The sequence below is a fragment of the Elephantulus edwardii genome, unplaced genomic scaffold (genome assembly GCF_000299155.1).
Source record: "Elephantulus edwardii isolate Elephantulus edwardi_28Jun2011 unplaced genomic scaffold, EleEdw1.0 scaffold00088, whole genome shotgun sequence".
Lineage (NCBI taxonomy): Eukaryota > Metazoa > Chordata > Mammalia > Macroscelidea > Macroscelididae > Elephantulus > Elephantulus edwardii.
In genome coordinates, this window is record NW_006399838.1 from 5195548 (window position 1) to 5209415 (window position 13868).

Below are 13868 nucleotides of genomic sequence, written 5' to 3' on the forward strand. Positions count from 1 at the left end.
CTCAACATTAAAAAATAACAGCTAATGCATTCTGTGCACTCGGTCCCACACTCGCCGATGCTCGGATGGCCCTGCAGTGATTTTCCAAGGCTGGAATCACATGGAAGGAGCTGCCACCGTTTTCCCAACGAGCGGCAGCTGGTCGAGTCAATCTCCTAGGAAGGTTCAGCTGTTTAGCATCCAGCTCCCCATAAACTAGGTGCTCTGGTTCGCCTTTAAAATGAACGAGAAGGCACAGAAGGCTTGGGGACTTGCCAAAGGCGACGATACATGAGGGGCTCCGGGCTGAAGCCAAGGCTGTTTTGTCTCCAGTGTGCTGCCTGTGAACTAACTCAGAACTGTGCCCCAACACTCCCGGTGGTTATGGTGAATGAGTCACTTCCTGGCAGCCTAACGGAGTCCGACATATATAGTAAGGGCTCAGTCCAGGCTGTTTTGCCGTCCTCTTTTTCACCTAGCTGGAAGAGCACGAATGTGTAAAACAAATCCACCTGAGGTTCTCGCTGTCTGCCCAATGAGTCAGACACATAATGAAGTTGCCAGAAAAGAGCAACGTTCGGAGAGCTGGACAGGGAGAACATGGCAAGTGGCGGGCATGCTGTCCCCGGGCCGGCCGGACAGACTGCTGCCAAAGGACTGAGAAGCTCATCAAGAAACAGAACGCCTCCTGTGGACAACAGGCGGAGGAAGTTAGAGAAGACACGCTGGCGAAGGCAGGTCTGAAGGCAGTGAAGCAGGTCACAGGGCCACAACCGACCTTTTAAGATAGTAATGCTTGATACCTGCCCACAAACAGCAGACTACAGGGACCGGCGTGGGGGTGGCGGGGGGTGTATTTTGTAATACATTTTATAAAAGCTCTTGGAGTGATTATTTTACTTTTTTTTTTTTTTAAAACACCTCTCTAGCACAGGGGTTCTCAAGCTCTTGGGACAGCAACATCTCTCCAAAGACTAATGGAAGTAGACGGCAGGCATCCCTTCGGTTTCTGACTCAGTAAACGTCAAGATTTCAAGTTTCCTGACAAACGTCAAGATGATACCGAACCACTGGTCCGGAGATCACACTCTATCTGTGCTGTAAACAGGACCATTGCCAACTGGACTGATTTTAGATAGTCAGACAAAAGATAAACACATTAAAAAGTGAAATGATACCTCACTGTGGTTTTGATTTACATCTCTCTTACTGCCAGTGACTCCAGTAACAGTGGCAAGGTGTAACAGGGCCACAAGTAATAAATGCTGGAGAGGATGTGGTGAGAAAGGAACTCTTGTACATTGTTGCTGGGACTGTAAAATGGTACAAACATTCTGCAGGGCAGTTTGGCACTTCCTCAAAAAGCTGAACATAGATATTCCATGTGACCCAGGTATTTCACTACTTGGAATATACCCTGAGAAAATGAGAACTGAGGCACAAACGGAGATTTGTACACCAGTGTTCATAGCAGCATTATTCACCATTTCAAGAACATGGAAACAGCCCATATGTCCAACCACAAATGAATGGATTGACAAATTGTGGTACATTCATACTATGGAATACTCCGCAGCACGCAGGAGCGATGACTTTGTAAATGATTATCTAACTTAGGAGGGACTGGAGAGCATCATGCTGAGTGAACTCACTCAGTTTTGTAAGAACAAATACTGTATACGACCATTACTGTAGAATGAGTATGAGGATCCAAGAGTGGAGGGAGAGGCTGGAAGCAGAGGGATGTAGACGAGGAGGGATTAATTACAGAGTTGTACAACTTGATGGGGAGGGGAGGGATCTTGAAAGAATTTGTTCTTGAAAACAATGTATTAGAATTTTGCAAATAAATACTAGAAAATAAAAATGGAAGGAACTGTCTGGAGAATAGAAGATCATGGAACTATCAGGAGAATAGAAGATCATGTATGCCAAGACACTGGGAAGAGGGGACCAGGTGTCCCCCAACACCAGAAGGCAAAACTGTGCCTTAGGAAGCAAAGGAAAGGAATGGTCATATTTTTAATGTGTTCATTTTCTCCTAAGGCGAAAATACAAATTTAACTACAAACCCAGCTCTAGTGCCTTAAAAAATGGATGCTAACCCCAGTCTAATGTCATGAAGGGAGTGGATTATTCCTGTGGGCTCCAACGGAAAAGCCAGGGATCCATGGAAAACCCTTCCAGATTATTAGGCTTTCTTCTTCAGGGCAAGAAAAATGTGTGTGATGGCTAACACCGTGTGTCCACAGCGTCTTCAGTATAATGGACCCATTTATAACACATTCATAATATGTTACGAGTCATTACCTCCAGGAGTTTAATGAGGCTGACCAGAGGCCGTTACATAATGGTATGATCTGCTTTGATCTGATGTCGGGAAGTCAAGAGCGTGGTCTGCGTGGAACACATGAATGAATTCTATGGCTAAGACAGCTGCTGTCTCCCGCCCTGCCTGCCAACCGTGGACTTGTCGGTCACCATGGACACCTTTCTCCCGAGTTCTGATACCAGTCTTTCCAAGTGTGTGAGCCCTGCCTTGAAATAAACTTCTCTCTTTATATGTCAAGTTCTTATTTAACTTGTTGGTTTTACATCTCTAGAGAACCTAGGCTAAGACAATATATAACTTCTGAAGGCTACAAAAACTAATCCTCCAAACAAACAAAACCCCAAGTCTTTTATTCAAGCACCATGGCCAGTTTTAAAATGCTTCACTTTACATTTTTTAACTAGAAATTGTGATCCACTCACTCCTATTTTTGGCACTTTTGGAGACAGGAAAGGTGAGAAGCCACTGATCTGCAGGTCGGGTTTCCTTGTGCATTATTGCCGGGAACGGCCCTGAGGACAAGGTCTGGTGTGCCCCGCCTGATCAGGGAGCTCTGGACACTCAGGCCCTACACCTTTGGTCAGCAAGCAGGAACGGGGAAGACTGGCTTTCGAGGACTGGCTGAAAGGAAACACGCCCTCCTCTGGCCACTCTGGCTCTGTGAAAGCTCACCCTCCTTTGTTCACTACCTTTAACCGCTCTCAACCATGCATGTTCTTCTGTAAAACCCAGCAGTACTTGCACACAGGGCTACTTTCATCATGTGGTGTCAGATTCACCTACTATCGTGGATTGCGATTTAATAGTTTTCCAACTTGTGAGAAAGCTAAAGGTTTGGGTTAAGCTTCGTCTGCTTTAAAACCCCACAGTGTATACAGTAACCTGCACAGAAGATGTTTCTTAAAAGAATAAAACGACCAACAAACCTGTCATTGTTTAAGAAGCAAAAGGAGCTTTATCTACATGACTTACTCATAAAACAAAGATTTGGCAAGAGAGAGAAAGAGGCAGAGACAATATGACTGTCAGAATGAACATTTTTCTCTTAAAACTTCTTTCTTCAGCTTCTGAAGAGAAAAAGTATAGTCTATCGGACTACAGAACTAGAACATATTGTAGGGGAAAAGAGACAAGTAATTACCAACTCTGTCTAGAGCAGCAGATTTAGCTGCTGGGCCTTCACTGTCTGTCTCCCATGCCAGGAAGAAACCCGTTGGATGGTGACCCTTATGGTGATGAAGAAAAGTGCTTATTAGGCACTCCCAGTATCCTCCGGGGCTCTACCGTCTGCATTTCAACAGGTCTAACACTCGTCCATGAATTCACCCCTCACACCATCTTTGTGGGGGAAGCACTTGTGGTCCCTTCAACTTAGAGAAAAAATGAACCCACCGGGAGGTTAAACTGCTTACACAGGTGATGACCCAGGTTTACTCTGACAGGGGAGTACAGGGCACACCTGGACCTGTATAACCACAGATGGTTTTTTGCCTTTTTTAGTCCTCACAAATTACAACCCTTTTCAGTAGGTTATGGCAACTGGGGGTCGGACCTAAACAATTTAAGAAGTGAGAGGTCCAAGAAACAGTGGCAAATGTGGGCCCCAGCTGAGTTTTGTGAGGTGGTAGGTAACACAACGTTCCTTCTCTGGTCCCTCATGGATGAAATGTCACAAACATTTACATGTTCTTTTGGAAAATAAGAAGATTGGTGGGCTCTAGTATAACATGGGCCAGTGGACGGGTGGGAATTGTGGCTGTCCGTGGAGGGACATGAGTCACAGTGTCACTACAAAGTGGTTATCAAGAGGTGGAACTGATTAAGAGGTGTAGATACTGTACTTCAGGGATCAGGGATTACAAATTTGTAACTGACTTTGAAGTATAAAGCAGCACAAGTTTTTAAGCTAAATTTGCAATTAGTTCTTTTAAATATTAAGGCCAGGTAGATCATACCTGTCTAGTCTTTGGAACCTGAAATATTTGTAGCTTCAAGCAGCCTTATTTCTGGTCCCCCTGCTATAGAGGGCACTCACCTGTAGGTACTCTCAGGAAGGAGATCCTTCAAGACATGAGTGGTGGTATTGCCCACGGTGATGCTATTGTCTCCAAGTTCAATGTTGTACGCAAGGATTTCAGACCCATTATTGCACGGCTCTTCCCAGCTCAGTACAAGGCACACAGACGGTGATTCAGGGCAGGCGCTGAGAATCTCCTCCTCCAGGACACAGAGAGTGGAGACCGGGTCGGGGGCAGATGCTGGTGTCTGGCAGTGGACAAGCTCACTATACGGCCCTGATCCTGCCTGGTTGACAGCCTGAGAACAAAACAGCAAGACAAAGCTCACATTACATCCACAGCGTATCCTAATTTAGGCTGGTGCGATCAAACAAACCTAAGGTAATCATACACAATTTACCTCCAAATGGCACACGCAGACATAAAGTCAAGAAAACATCTCCTAATGACCCCTTTTCCAAAGAACGGCAAAGATATTACATGTTAGTGAAGCAGAAGGTAACATCAACGTCATCATCTCTTATGAAAAATCATCTTATAGCAACATATCAGGCTTGCATGGCCAATTTCAGCACATCCCCTGTCCGAGGAGGGAGCACTGGTGGCCTTGTAGCAAGAAGCTGCGCTGCAATCCCAAAGGCACACAGTTCGAGGCCACCAGCTGCTCCGTGGGAGGATGAGAAATCTCCTCCCGTGTCATTAACGGCCTCTGAAAACCTGCTGGAGGGTCAGCTGTGGGTCGGTTCCAACTCTACAGTATGCAACAACAAATGTCTGTGGAGATCTCGACAGTAACGAGCTAGGTATAAAATGCACTCTAATTTTAGAGAGGAATACTTTTGGAGTCAGATTAAATGCTGCAGGTCCCAGACTTGGAAGCCAGCTGGGGATCAGTTAAGTTGGTTTTTACCACGTGGGATGCCCGAGAATAATCTCAACTCATTGCTGTCAAACTGGAACCAAGTCAGAGTTGATGCTCTGCAGGTTTTCAGAGGGTGTAAACATCACAGCGAGACACTGTCCTTCTTTCATCCACAGAGCACCTGTGATTTTTCCAATGGTATCTACTACTGCTCAGGTAAACAATAAGTATCCATTTGCAGTCAATTCCTAACCTCTTACCCTTTGCCTGAGAGCAGCGCCGCTCTTTCAATCATTACACTCGGTGTCCGAGACCCACTGCTCCCGTCTCCTTCCACCCACTTCTCAGTCACCTTCGCTGGTTTCTCCTCAGCATCTGGATCCGTCTTTGGGCATCCCCTCTTCTACTCTCTACTCCAAGTTCTGAACATCCTGTCCTGTCCCGAGGCAAATGCCATCTCTGACATTAAGAACTATCTCAGATGTTCACCCTGAATTCTCAGCTAGCATAGTCACTGTGTAACGACTCTCTCCACATGTGTGTTAAACCGGCATCTCAAACTCAAGTGCTGGCACTGCGTTTTCCCATCTCTGCCCCGTGCTTCTCAAACCCCACACCTGCTATATACATTTCTCCACCTTTCTAGTCAAGTCACAATCTCAAGCCACCCTTGGACAGCTTCTCAAGGCCAGCAGCACATTCTAACTACAGCCTTGCTTACTGCGATGGTCTTTCCAGAATCTGTATTCTGCCCTTGTTTGTTTGTCTTCTAGTCTATGTTCAAAGAAACCTAAATAATATTGTTAAACAGGAGTTGAATTGTTAAACATTAGGCGAGGTGTTCAGTCCACATTTCCCCCAGCACCCTCTTTATCTCATTCAGCACAGACTCCCAAGTCTTCGTAATAACCCACATAAAACCAGTCTACTTACCACCACGCCCCCCATTACCACCTGACTTTATCATTCACCACTCGGCCTCTCACTTACTCTGTTCCGGGTATGTAGACTTTCTGGCTGTATTACAAGGACCCCAAGCTTGCACCCACCTCAGACTTCTGCACTTGTTAGTTCCTCTTCCAAAACACCTTCCCCCTCAGATACACACAGCCTGCTCAGGCATCTGCTCTAGTCTCTAGTGCCACCTCTGCAGTTAGTTCCCTCTGGAAGCCAGATTTAGCTTACAACACACCTCCTCCAAATCTGTGTTCTTAGTCTAATTTCCTTCTTTGCTATTTTATTCTTCACTGCAGCTGTCCCTAAAATAGGATGTCTTTTATTTGTTCTTCTGACTAGAAACAAAGCTCCAAGACCGTCTTTTTGGTTCACTTTAGAATCATGACCAGCAAGACCAGAACCTTATACAGACTGTGTGTTCAATATAAGTCAACCATGTACATATAGGAAAAACATCTGGCAGCCTCTTGGGAAAAGTAAATGTATTTAAAACTCTGTTCTCACTCATTCCATATGGAAGGTTTATGAGAGCAAATGATAAAACTAAAGGAAATTAGTCTGAGCTCATAAATCATAAGTCTAAAACAAAACTTAAGTCTCTGTCATTATCGTTAATGTCAAAACAGACTAACAGCATTGAAATAAAAGCTGAAACTCAATTGTAATGTTTTCTCTAGTCCTGCTTCATGATAATACGTCAATTCTCTTTTTGGGAAAAAAATTAACATCACAATTAATTGGCGAGTCATATTCTCATCACATATGACAGGGACAGAAAAATAAGATACGGTAACACCTACTGCCGATACCAGCTAAAGATTTATAGTATCATTTAAAAGAGAAAGAAAATGATTGTCCAATCAAAGCCAGGTCCAAGGCGCGCTGCCATGATTTACTAACTGGAAGATCTTAGCAGACAGACTCTGCTTCCTCAGTTGTATCATGAGCATGTTGTTGTGAAGGATACTGAGTGGGTTCTGAAGAGCAGCGACCGCGTGCGCACCTCTGTCTGTCTGTACACAGTCCTCAGTCAGTGCTGGGACGGAGTTCACGGTTGTGGAGGATACTGAGTGGGCTCTGAAGAGCAGCGACCGCGTGCGCACCTCTGTCTGACCCTGCACCATCCTCAAAGTGAATGCTGTGACAGGGTTCACTGCTCAAGGCAGTGCTCATCCATCTCGTTGAGCGTCTTCTTTCTTTCTCACCGACCCTCTCTTTTCGCACGCACCATGTTTTTCTCCAGGGCCTCGACCATCCTGATAAAATTTCCAAAGAATGAGAGATGTTTCACCACCCTTGCTTCTCAGGAGCAGTCTGGATCCAAGCTTGATTTGCCTGGAATTTTAGCAGTTATTGGGATATTCAAAATTCTTTGCTCACACCATAATTCAAAGGCATCCTTTCTTCCGTCTTCCTTATTCATTGCCCAACTTTCACGTGTGTGTGATGCAACTGAAAATGCTATGGCTCCGGTCAGGAACACCTTAGTTCTGAAGTTCTGTCCAGGTCTGCAGCACTCTAAGGGAGCTCTCGTGGCATGTGCTGCAGGGAGCTGCACTCCTAACGCAAAAGCTGTGCGTCTCGGGTGGTTGAATGTACACTCTGTTCCTCCGGAGAAGGATGACCAATCTCTCACTGTGATTTACAGCCTCAGAAACTCAGGTTCTGTGTGAGGCAGAACAAACCGGACAGGAGTGACTCTGAATGAGCATTTTACAAAGCTCTTTTGAAGCAGATTTTACTGGTGAAACTGCAATTCGAACTCTGTTTCTTCCCATAGACACTGGTTGTAGATTTGAGTAAACGGAAATGACTACCATACTCTATCTTTTCGCCGTTTATCACGATGGTGTTTACTGGCCCAGCTGTAAGGATGCTTGTTTTCCTGATGTTGAGGTGTAGTCTTCACACATTTTTAGCAAATGCTTCAAGTCTTGTTTTTTGGCAAGCAAGGCTGTGTCATTTGCATGTCACATGCTGTTAATGAGGAGTACTCTAAAACTTACGCTGAGTTATAGTGCAGGGTCTCAGATTATTTGCTCCGCATACAAATTCAACAAGTATACAGAAAGCATACAATGCTGATGTACTCCTTACCTAACTGTAAACCATGCAGTATTCCCTTACTCTGTTCAACTACTGCATCATGGTCTAGGAGAAGGCTCCATGGGGGTACAATTTAAATGTTCTAAAACGCCCATTCTTTGCAATGTTTGTTATCCACCATTTGTTTTGATCCATACTATATGCCTTTGCATAGTCAATGAAACAGAAGTAAATATTTTTTTCTAATTATTTTCCGATTTTAGCTCAGCTCCATCGGATGTCAGCAATGATAATTTTTATCTTTAAGACAATCCACCTTGACTTCTTGAGTTCATGTACTGCTTAATTTTTAAATCATTTTCAGCAAGATTTTACTTGCATTTAACATGGTGGAGGGTCAGCGGTGAAGTTCCAGCTCAACAGTTCACACCAGCAGAACCAGCACCACGTTATTAATCCATTGATCTGGCATTTCTTCCTCTTGTTGAATCTCCTCTCCTTGGAATGTGCACAGACATGCATCAGTCATTTGGTTAACTCTCTTCAGAGCTGTTGGCATAGACAAGTGAGCACACTTAGTGTTGCATCTCTTTCTTGAAACATCTCAAGTGGTATTCACCACACCCTAGAGCTGTTTCTTCAATGCCTTCAGTTCAGCTGGGACTTTTTCCTTAGTACCACTGGTTCTGGACAATGACGAAGGATGACGGAAGAAGAACTGAAGCCTCTGAGCTGTGGGAGAAGAGTACTGACTGTTAAGGTAACAAACAGTTTCATCCTGAAGAGGGTGAAAGCAGGCCGCTCCTTGGAGGCAAGGATTCTGAAGCTCCGTCTGACATACGCTGGGCATGTTGCAAGGAGAGGAAGACCCTCAATGAGATGGACTGACTCAATGACTGGAGTAATGGGGGTAGGTGTGCCGGATATGGTGAGGTTGGCTCAGGATAGAGCCAGCTTCAGAGCTACTGTACACAGGGTGGCTATGAGTCGCAGGCGACTCCATGGTACCTAACCACCACCACCACCACCACCACCACCACCACCACCACCATCACCATCACTCCGGTTCTTGATCATTTGCTATTTCTGAGATGACTGAGCATCAACCATTGCTTTTGGTACAGTGATTCTGCGTATTTCTTCAGATGTTTCTTGTATCATTCAACATTTTCCTCTCATGATCCTTAACTATTCCAACTTGAGGCTCGCAGTCCTAACCCCTCCCCCAGTTCTTTCAGCTTGAGGAATGTTGTGTTCTTCTCTTTTGGTTTTCTAACTCTAGGTCCACTTTGCATTATAATGCTTTCCTTTATCTTCTTGGCCATTTGACATCTTCATGGACAGTTCTCTTCATCATTTCTTCCATTCTCTTCAGCTTCCCGACATTCTAGAACAAATGTCTTCTCATCACTTCTTCCTTCGCTTTAGCTTCTGTACATTTGAGAGCAAAGTTCAGAGCTTCTTCATTATTTTGGTGTGTTGGAGTCAGTGAGACTGGCTCATTACAGGGTAGGCTTCAGAGCTGCTGTATGTAGGGTCGCTATGGGTCTCAGGCGACTCGACGGCACATAATAACAACAGCAAAAAAACAACATAGGTTGGGAAGACCCTTTCTAGGCAACATCTCTTTAGCATTAGGGAGCTCTGGCGGCCTAGTGGCAAGAAGCTGTAGTGTAATCCCGAAGGCACAGGGTCCAAGGCCACCAGCTGCTCTGCGGGAGAAGGATGGGGAATCTCCTCCCGTTTGATTAACTGCCTCTGAAAACCCACCAGAGGGTCAGCTATGGGTCGGTTCTGACTCTATGGTATGCAAAAATAACAACATCTCTTTGGCATAGCAATGATGGTTTTAAAAGAACTGTCACCTTCATAAAGTCCATGTCATTTTACAATAAAAAAGTAAACATGTGGAAATATTAAATGTTTCTATCTATTGTTCATAGTGTTGTTATGTCAACGTTATGACACCCAACAACAAAATATCCCAAAACAAGAAGATAAGAATGTTATGCAGGCTTGGTTCCTTATAAGCACGTGTTTTGAGATACGATTCTGGGAAGTTAGTATTGAATGAATACATCATCATAAAAGGAAGAAGGAAACTAGAACAACATTTCAAAGAGATTAAAAGATGCAAAAAGCAGAGTAGACCTCTTGACCCCCTCCTTTACCCTCGGTTGCCCTCCTCCCTCCCATTTCCCCGTCTGGACTTTTGTCCACACGTTCCTAGTTATCCTTCTATATTTACAATAATGGTCTTAGTTGTATTTGTCTTTATGAAACTCAGTAAGTTCACTCAACATAATGCTAACTTCTCCACTGCTATGTAACATTTTTCAAAATCATTACTTCTGTGTGCTGCATAATATTCCATCATGTGACTGTACCACTATTTCTCAGTCCATAAAAAGAATTAAAAAAGCAACCCCAGAGTAGAATGAGGCTACTTACTGAGACGGCAGGGAAGTCCTTATTTACATACTGCCTTGTTCCTACCAACGCTGTGGCACGTTATTTGACCCCTTCCCAGTGACTGAGCATCACTCTGTAAAGATCAGGTAACGTGCAGCGACCCTGACGCATCAACAAAAGCTTAGTTATGTCCCATGTGCTCCAGGAGAGAAGGCAGGAAGGACAGTATATAATAGGAATTCAAACAGAAATGTTGCCAATAAAGCAGCCTTCATAATTTAACAGAGAAGCTTCAGTTACCCGGAAAATTAACTTACGAAGGCAATGTTTTCTCTGAAGAAGGCTGAGAGCTGAGAAATGGAAAGCTATACTTGGAACCACCAATTTGATTCATGGCCTCAATCAGGTGGCAACTTAAAGCAAACGGCTTTATTTATTTAAATGCAAATGCCTTCGAAGGAAGAAGGCTTCAAGGTCAAACCACATCTGATTAGTTTCTGTGTTCTGATTCTGAACATCTTGATCGTCCTTGATCTTGGCACAAAGTGATTCTCCATAAATGTTACTGGATACATGGAAATAAATGGACAAAATAAATGGACAATGATCTCTATTTTCTCATCAAGATAATAAGACTATGCAAAGAGGAGGGGAGGGAATGATCTATACAAGTCAATCACAGGAATTAAAAGCAAGGCCAAGTTGATTATCATTCTTAGAGGGGAGACTATGACTCAGTAACTTTGTTTTAGATCTTATTGCATCTGGTCTCCTGGTGGTTAGAGATAAACAGCCTTGATTAGGGTCACTGAGGTGCGAGTTAAGGGCCTGTAATCTGATATAGGCCAATCCAAATTGCTTTAGCATATGTTTTTGGCTCTATTTAGACACCTGACTTTTCTGTACTTTTCCAAGTCTGTGTAAGTGTCTTCTGCACTGAAATGTGCATCCCCTGGGAATCCAGCCTGAAGACAACTGCCTGGAGAGCTGTCCCGCCTTCCCCGAGGCCTTGGCCCGTTGTACTCAGTGAGTCGACAAGCAAGAAGTAAGGGTAGCAGGAAAAAGGATAGGGAAGAATGCGGTTTTGTTCTTAAATATCAGGATCTTCTACACAAAAAAACCCTTAATTGAAAAACCCCAAGCCCTAATTTAAAGCGTTTTTCCTTCTGACCTATCAGCTGCATCCGACTGTCTCCGCGATGGGCCCCCCAGCATTGATAAGCGAAATCTGAGCGAATGCCAACCCACCTGGAGTCTGCAGCAATACTGTGCAGCAGGCAACAGCTCGCGGATTTCGAAGCAGGTTTCAGTTCCCTGATAAACAAGTTCTAGGGAGTCCATGTCTTCTCCCCACTCCAACCTGTACTCCGAGATGTCCGCTCCGGAGCTCTCAGGACTCTGCAAAGCACACGTGTAAGCTGTTGGTAACGCCAGCTGGAATAAAATCCTACCGTGTTTGTGTTCAACCAACTAGGAAAATGTACGTGATGTCCCATGATATTTCAAAGACATATAAACCGCCTGAAAGGGACATACTCAATCCCTTTCCGTTATATTCAGAGGTAAAATGTTCACAAGCCCAAATGACAAGAACCAGTGCGAAGGGAAACGGCTGTGTGTGGAGGCGGGAATCATCTCTGCGGGTTCATCACCGCCTTCACCTGGGGTGATGCAGGAGGCAGCGGAGCCACAGCAGCGCACATGCCGGACGTACCTCCCAACTCACGAGGACCCATCCGTCAGGCGTGAAAGAAACGCAAGGTGCTTTGCACTGTCCAGGGGGCCCCGCGGCAGTGGTGATTTCTGACACGTCAGAATAGGGACCGTACTGAAAAACAAAACCACACACATCTCGCATGAGCATGTATTTTGGTGAATGTGTGAGCATGTTCAGGGACACATGAGGGGCTGTCAGTTTGTCCAGTTATCCTGCACCTCATGGTGAGACCCTGCTCTATCACTATGACTTGGCTAGAACAGATCACCAGATCACTCTCATCTCTCTCAGCCGGGAAACCCCACCGAAACATACAGGATCAGAGTCATATGCAAGCCTCTACTGGCGAAGAGGCTGCCTGCGTATGGGCAGGAAATCGAACCAGGGTCTTCTGAACGGCAGGTGAGAATGCTACCACTGAATCACCAATGGCTGATCATCAAACAATTTATTTCAAAAAATATGACCGATGGCTTTTAGTTTCAATTGAATATGCATCAATATGGTTTTCTTTTATTTTCCCCTATGTATTCTTTCTCTTCAAAAGGAAAAGAAAGCTGGCATACCAATGTTTTTTTCTTTCACTACTATAGCATCAGAAAGGAAAACACACTTATTCTTGACAGACTGTATCATTCTGATTTAACGTATCTGGTATTATTTCAATGAAGACACACTCAAATTTCATTTTTAATGCATAAAAATTTTTTAAGTTGATTAACAAATTCAAAGTTTCCTTCTAGTTATTGGTATTTTGTACTTGTCAATCTAGTGTCCCTGTAACATTTTCTTCAGGATGTCTCCACGATCTCATTTTTTAAAGGTTTATACACTGTTCTCTTCTGTATTTTCTGGAGCCTTGGTGACAAAGTATGTTATGTGCTGGGCTGCTGAGAGATTAGGAGTTCAAATCTACCATGAGACAAAAGTCTCCTCTGGTAGAAATTTACAGCCTTGGAAACTTGCTAAGAGTGTTGTTATTAACTCCAAGAGTGAATTTGTCCAAGTAATAATTCTGAGAGCTGTAACTGCCTTTTTTAATAGGGAACAGATAATACTTCAGAGAGTATCACTGTGGCAAAGAACAAAATAAGATCATTTCCAGGCTAATAAAGAAGGCTTTTCAAAATGGAAACAATTTGAAATAATAACTGCTCAGTTTTTTAATATAATCTGCAAATGTTACTTGAGGGCATTTTATTTTTCTGAAAAATATCTGAGTGTATCTTCAATATAACAGTAAATCAAAGCTGATGAGATTTGATTTCTGCTATTAATCAATAGAAGGGGAAAATGAACCAACCTAGCTGTACTTTTTTTTTTCCCTTGGGCCAGAGATCTCCTCAAATGCTGATGAGGGAAAGGGGAAAAACAAGTCAAATAATTGCTGGAGCATCTGTGTTGGCAACCATCCACTCTTCTTTCACGAAATTTTGTTGTTGTTTGGTTTAGAAATCAAGCTTCTAATGATCAGGAGTTAAACTTTCAGTTAGTGACTTGCATGGAACTGGTGTAAAGAATGAGGAGGGGGAATCATTGTCAGGT

The 13868-nt window shown here is 43.9% G+C and overlaps 1 protein-coding gene across 2 annotated transcripts in view; it reads right to left on the minus strand.

The window, feature by feature from the left end:
- FNDC3B (fibronectin type III domain containing 3B) overlaps positions 1-13868 on the minus strand; it is a 406030-nt gene that overhangs the window by 27116 nt on the left and 365046 nt on the right. For both annotated transcript variants that reach the window (XM_006890351.1, XM_006890350.1), the window contains 3 exons: positions 12321-12434; positions 11855-12004; positions 4347-4627 (listed from right to left, as the gene is read on the minus strand). In XM_006890351.1, coding sequence (XP_006890413.1) covers positions 4347-4627; positions 11855-12004; positions 12321-12434 — 545 coding nt within the window. The remainder of the gene's footprint in view (positions 1-4346; positions 4628-11854; positions 12005-12320; positions 12435-13868) is intronic.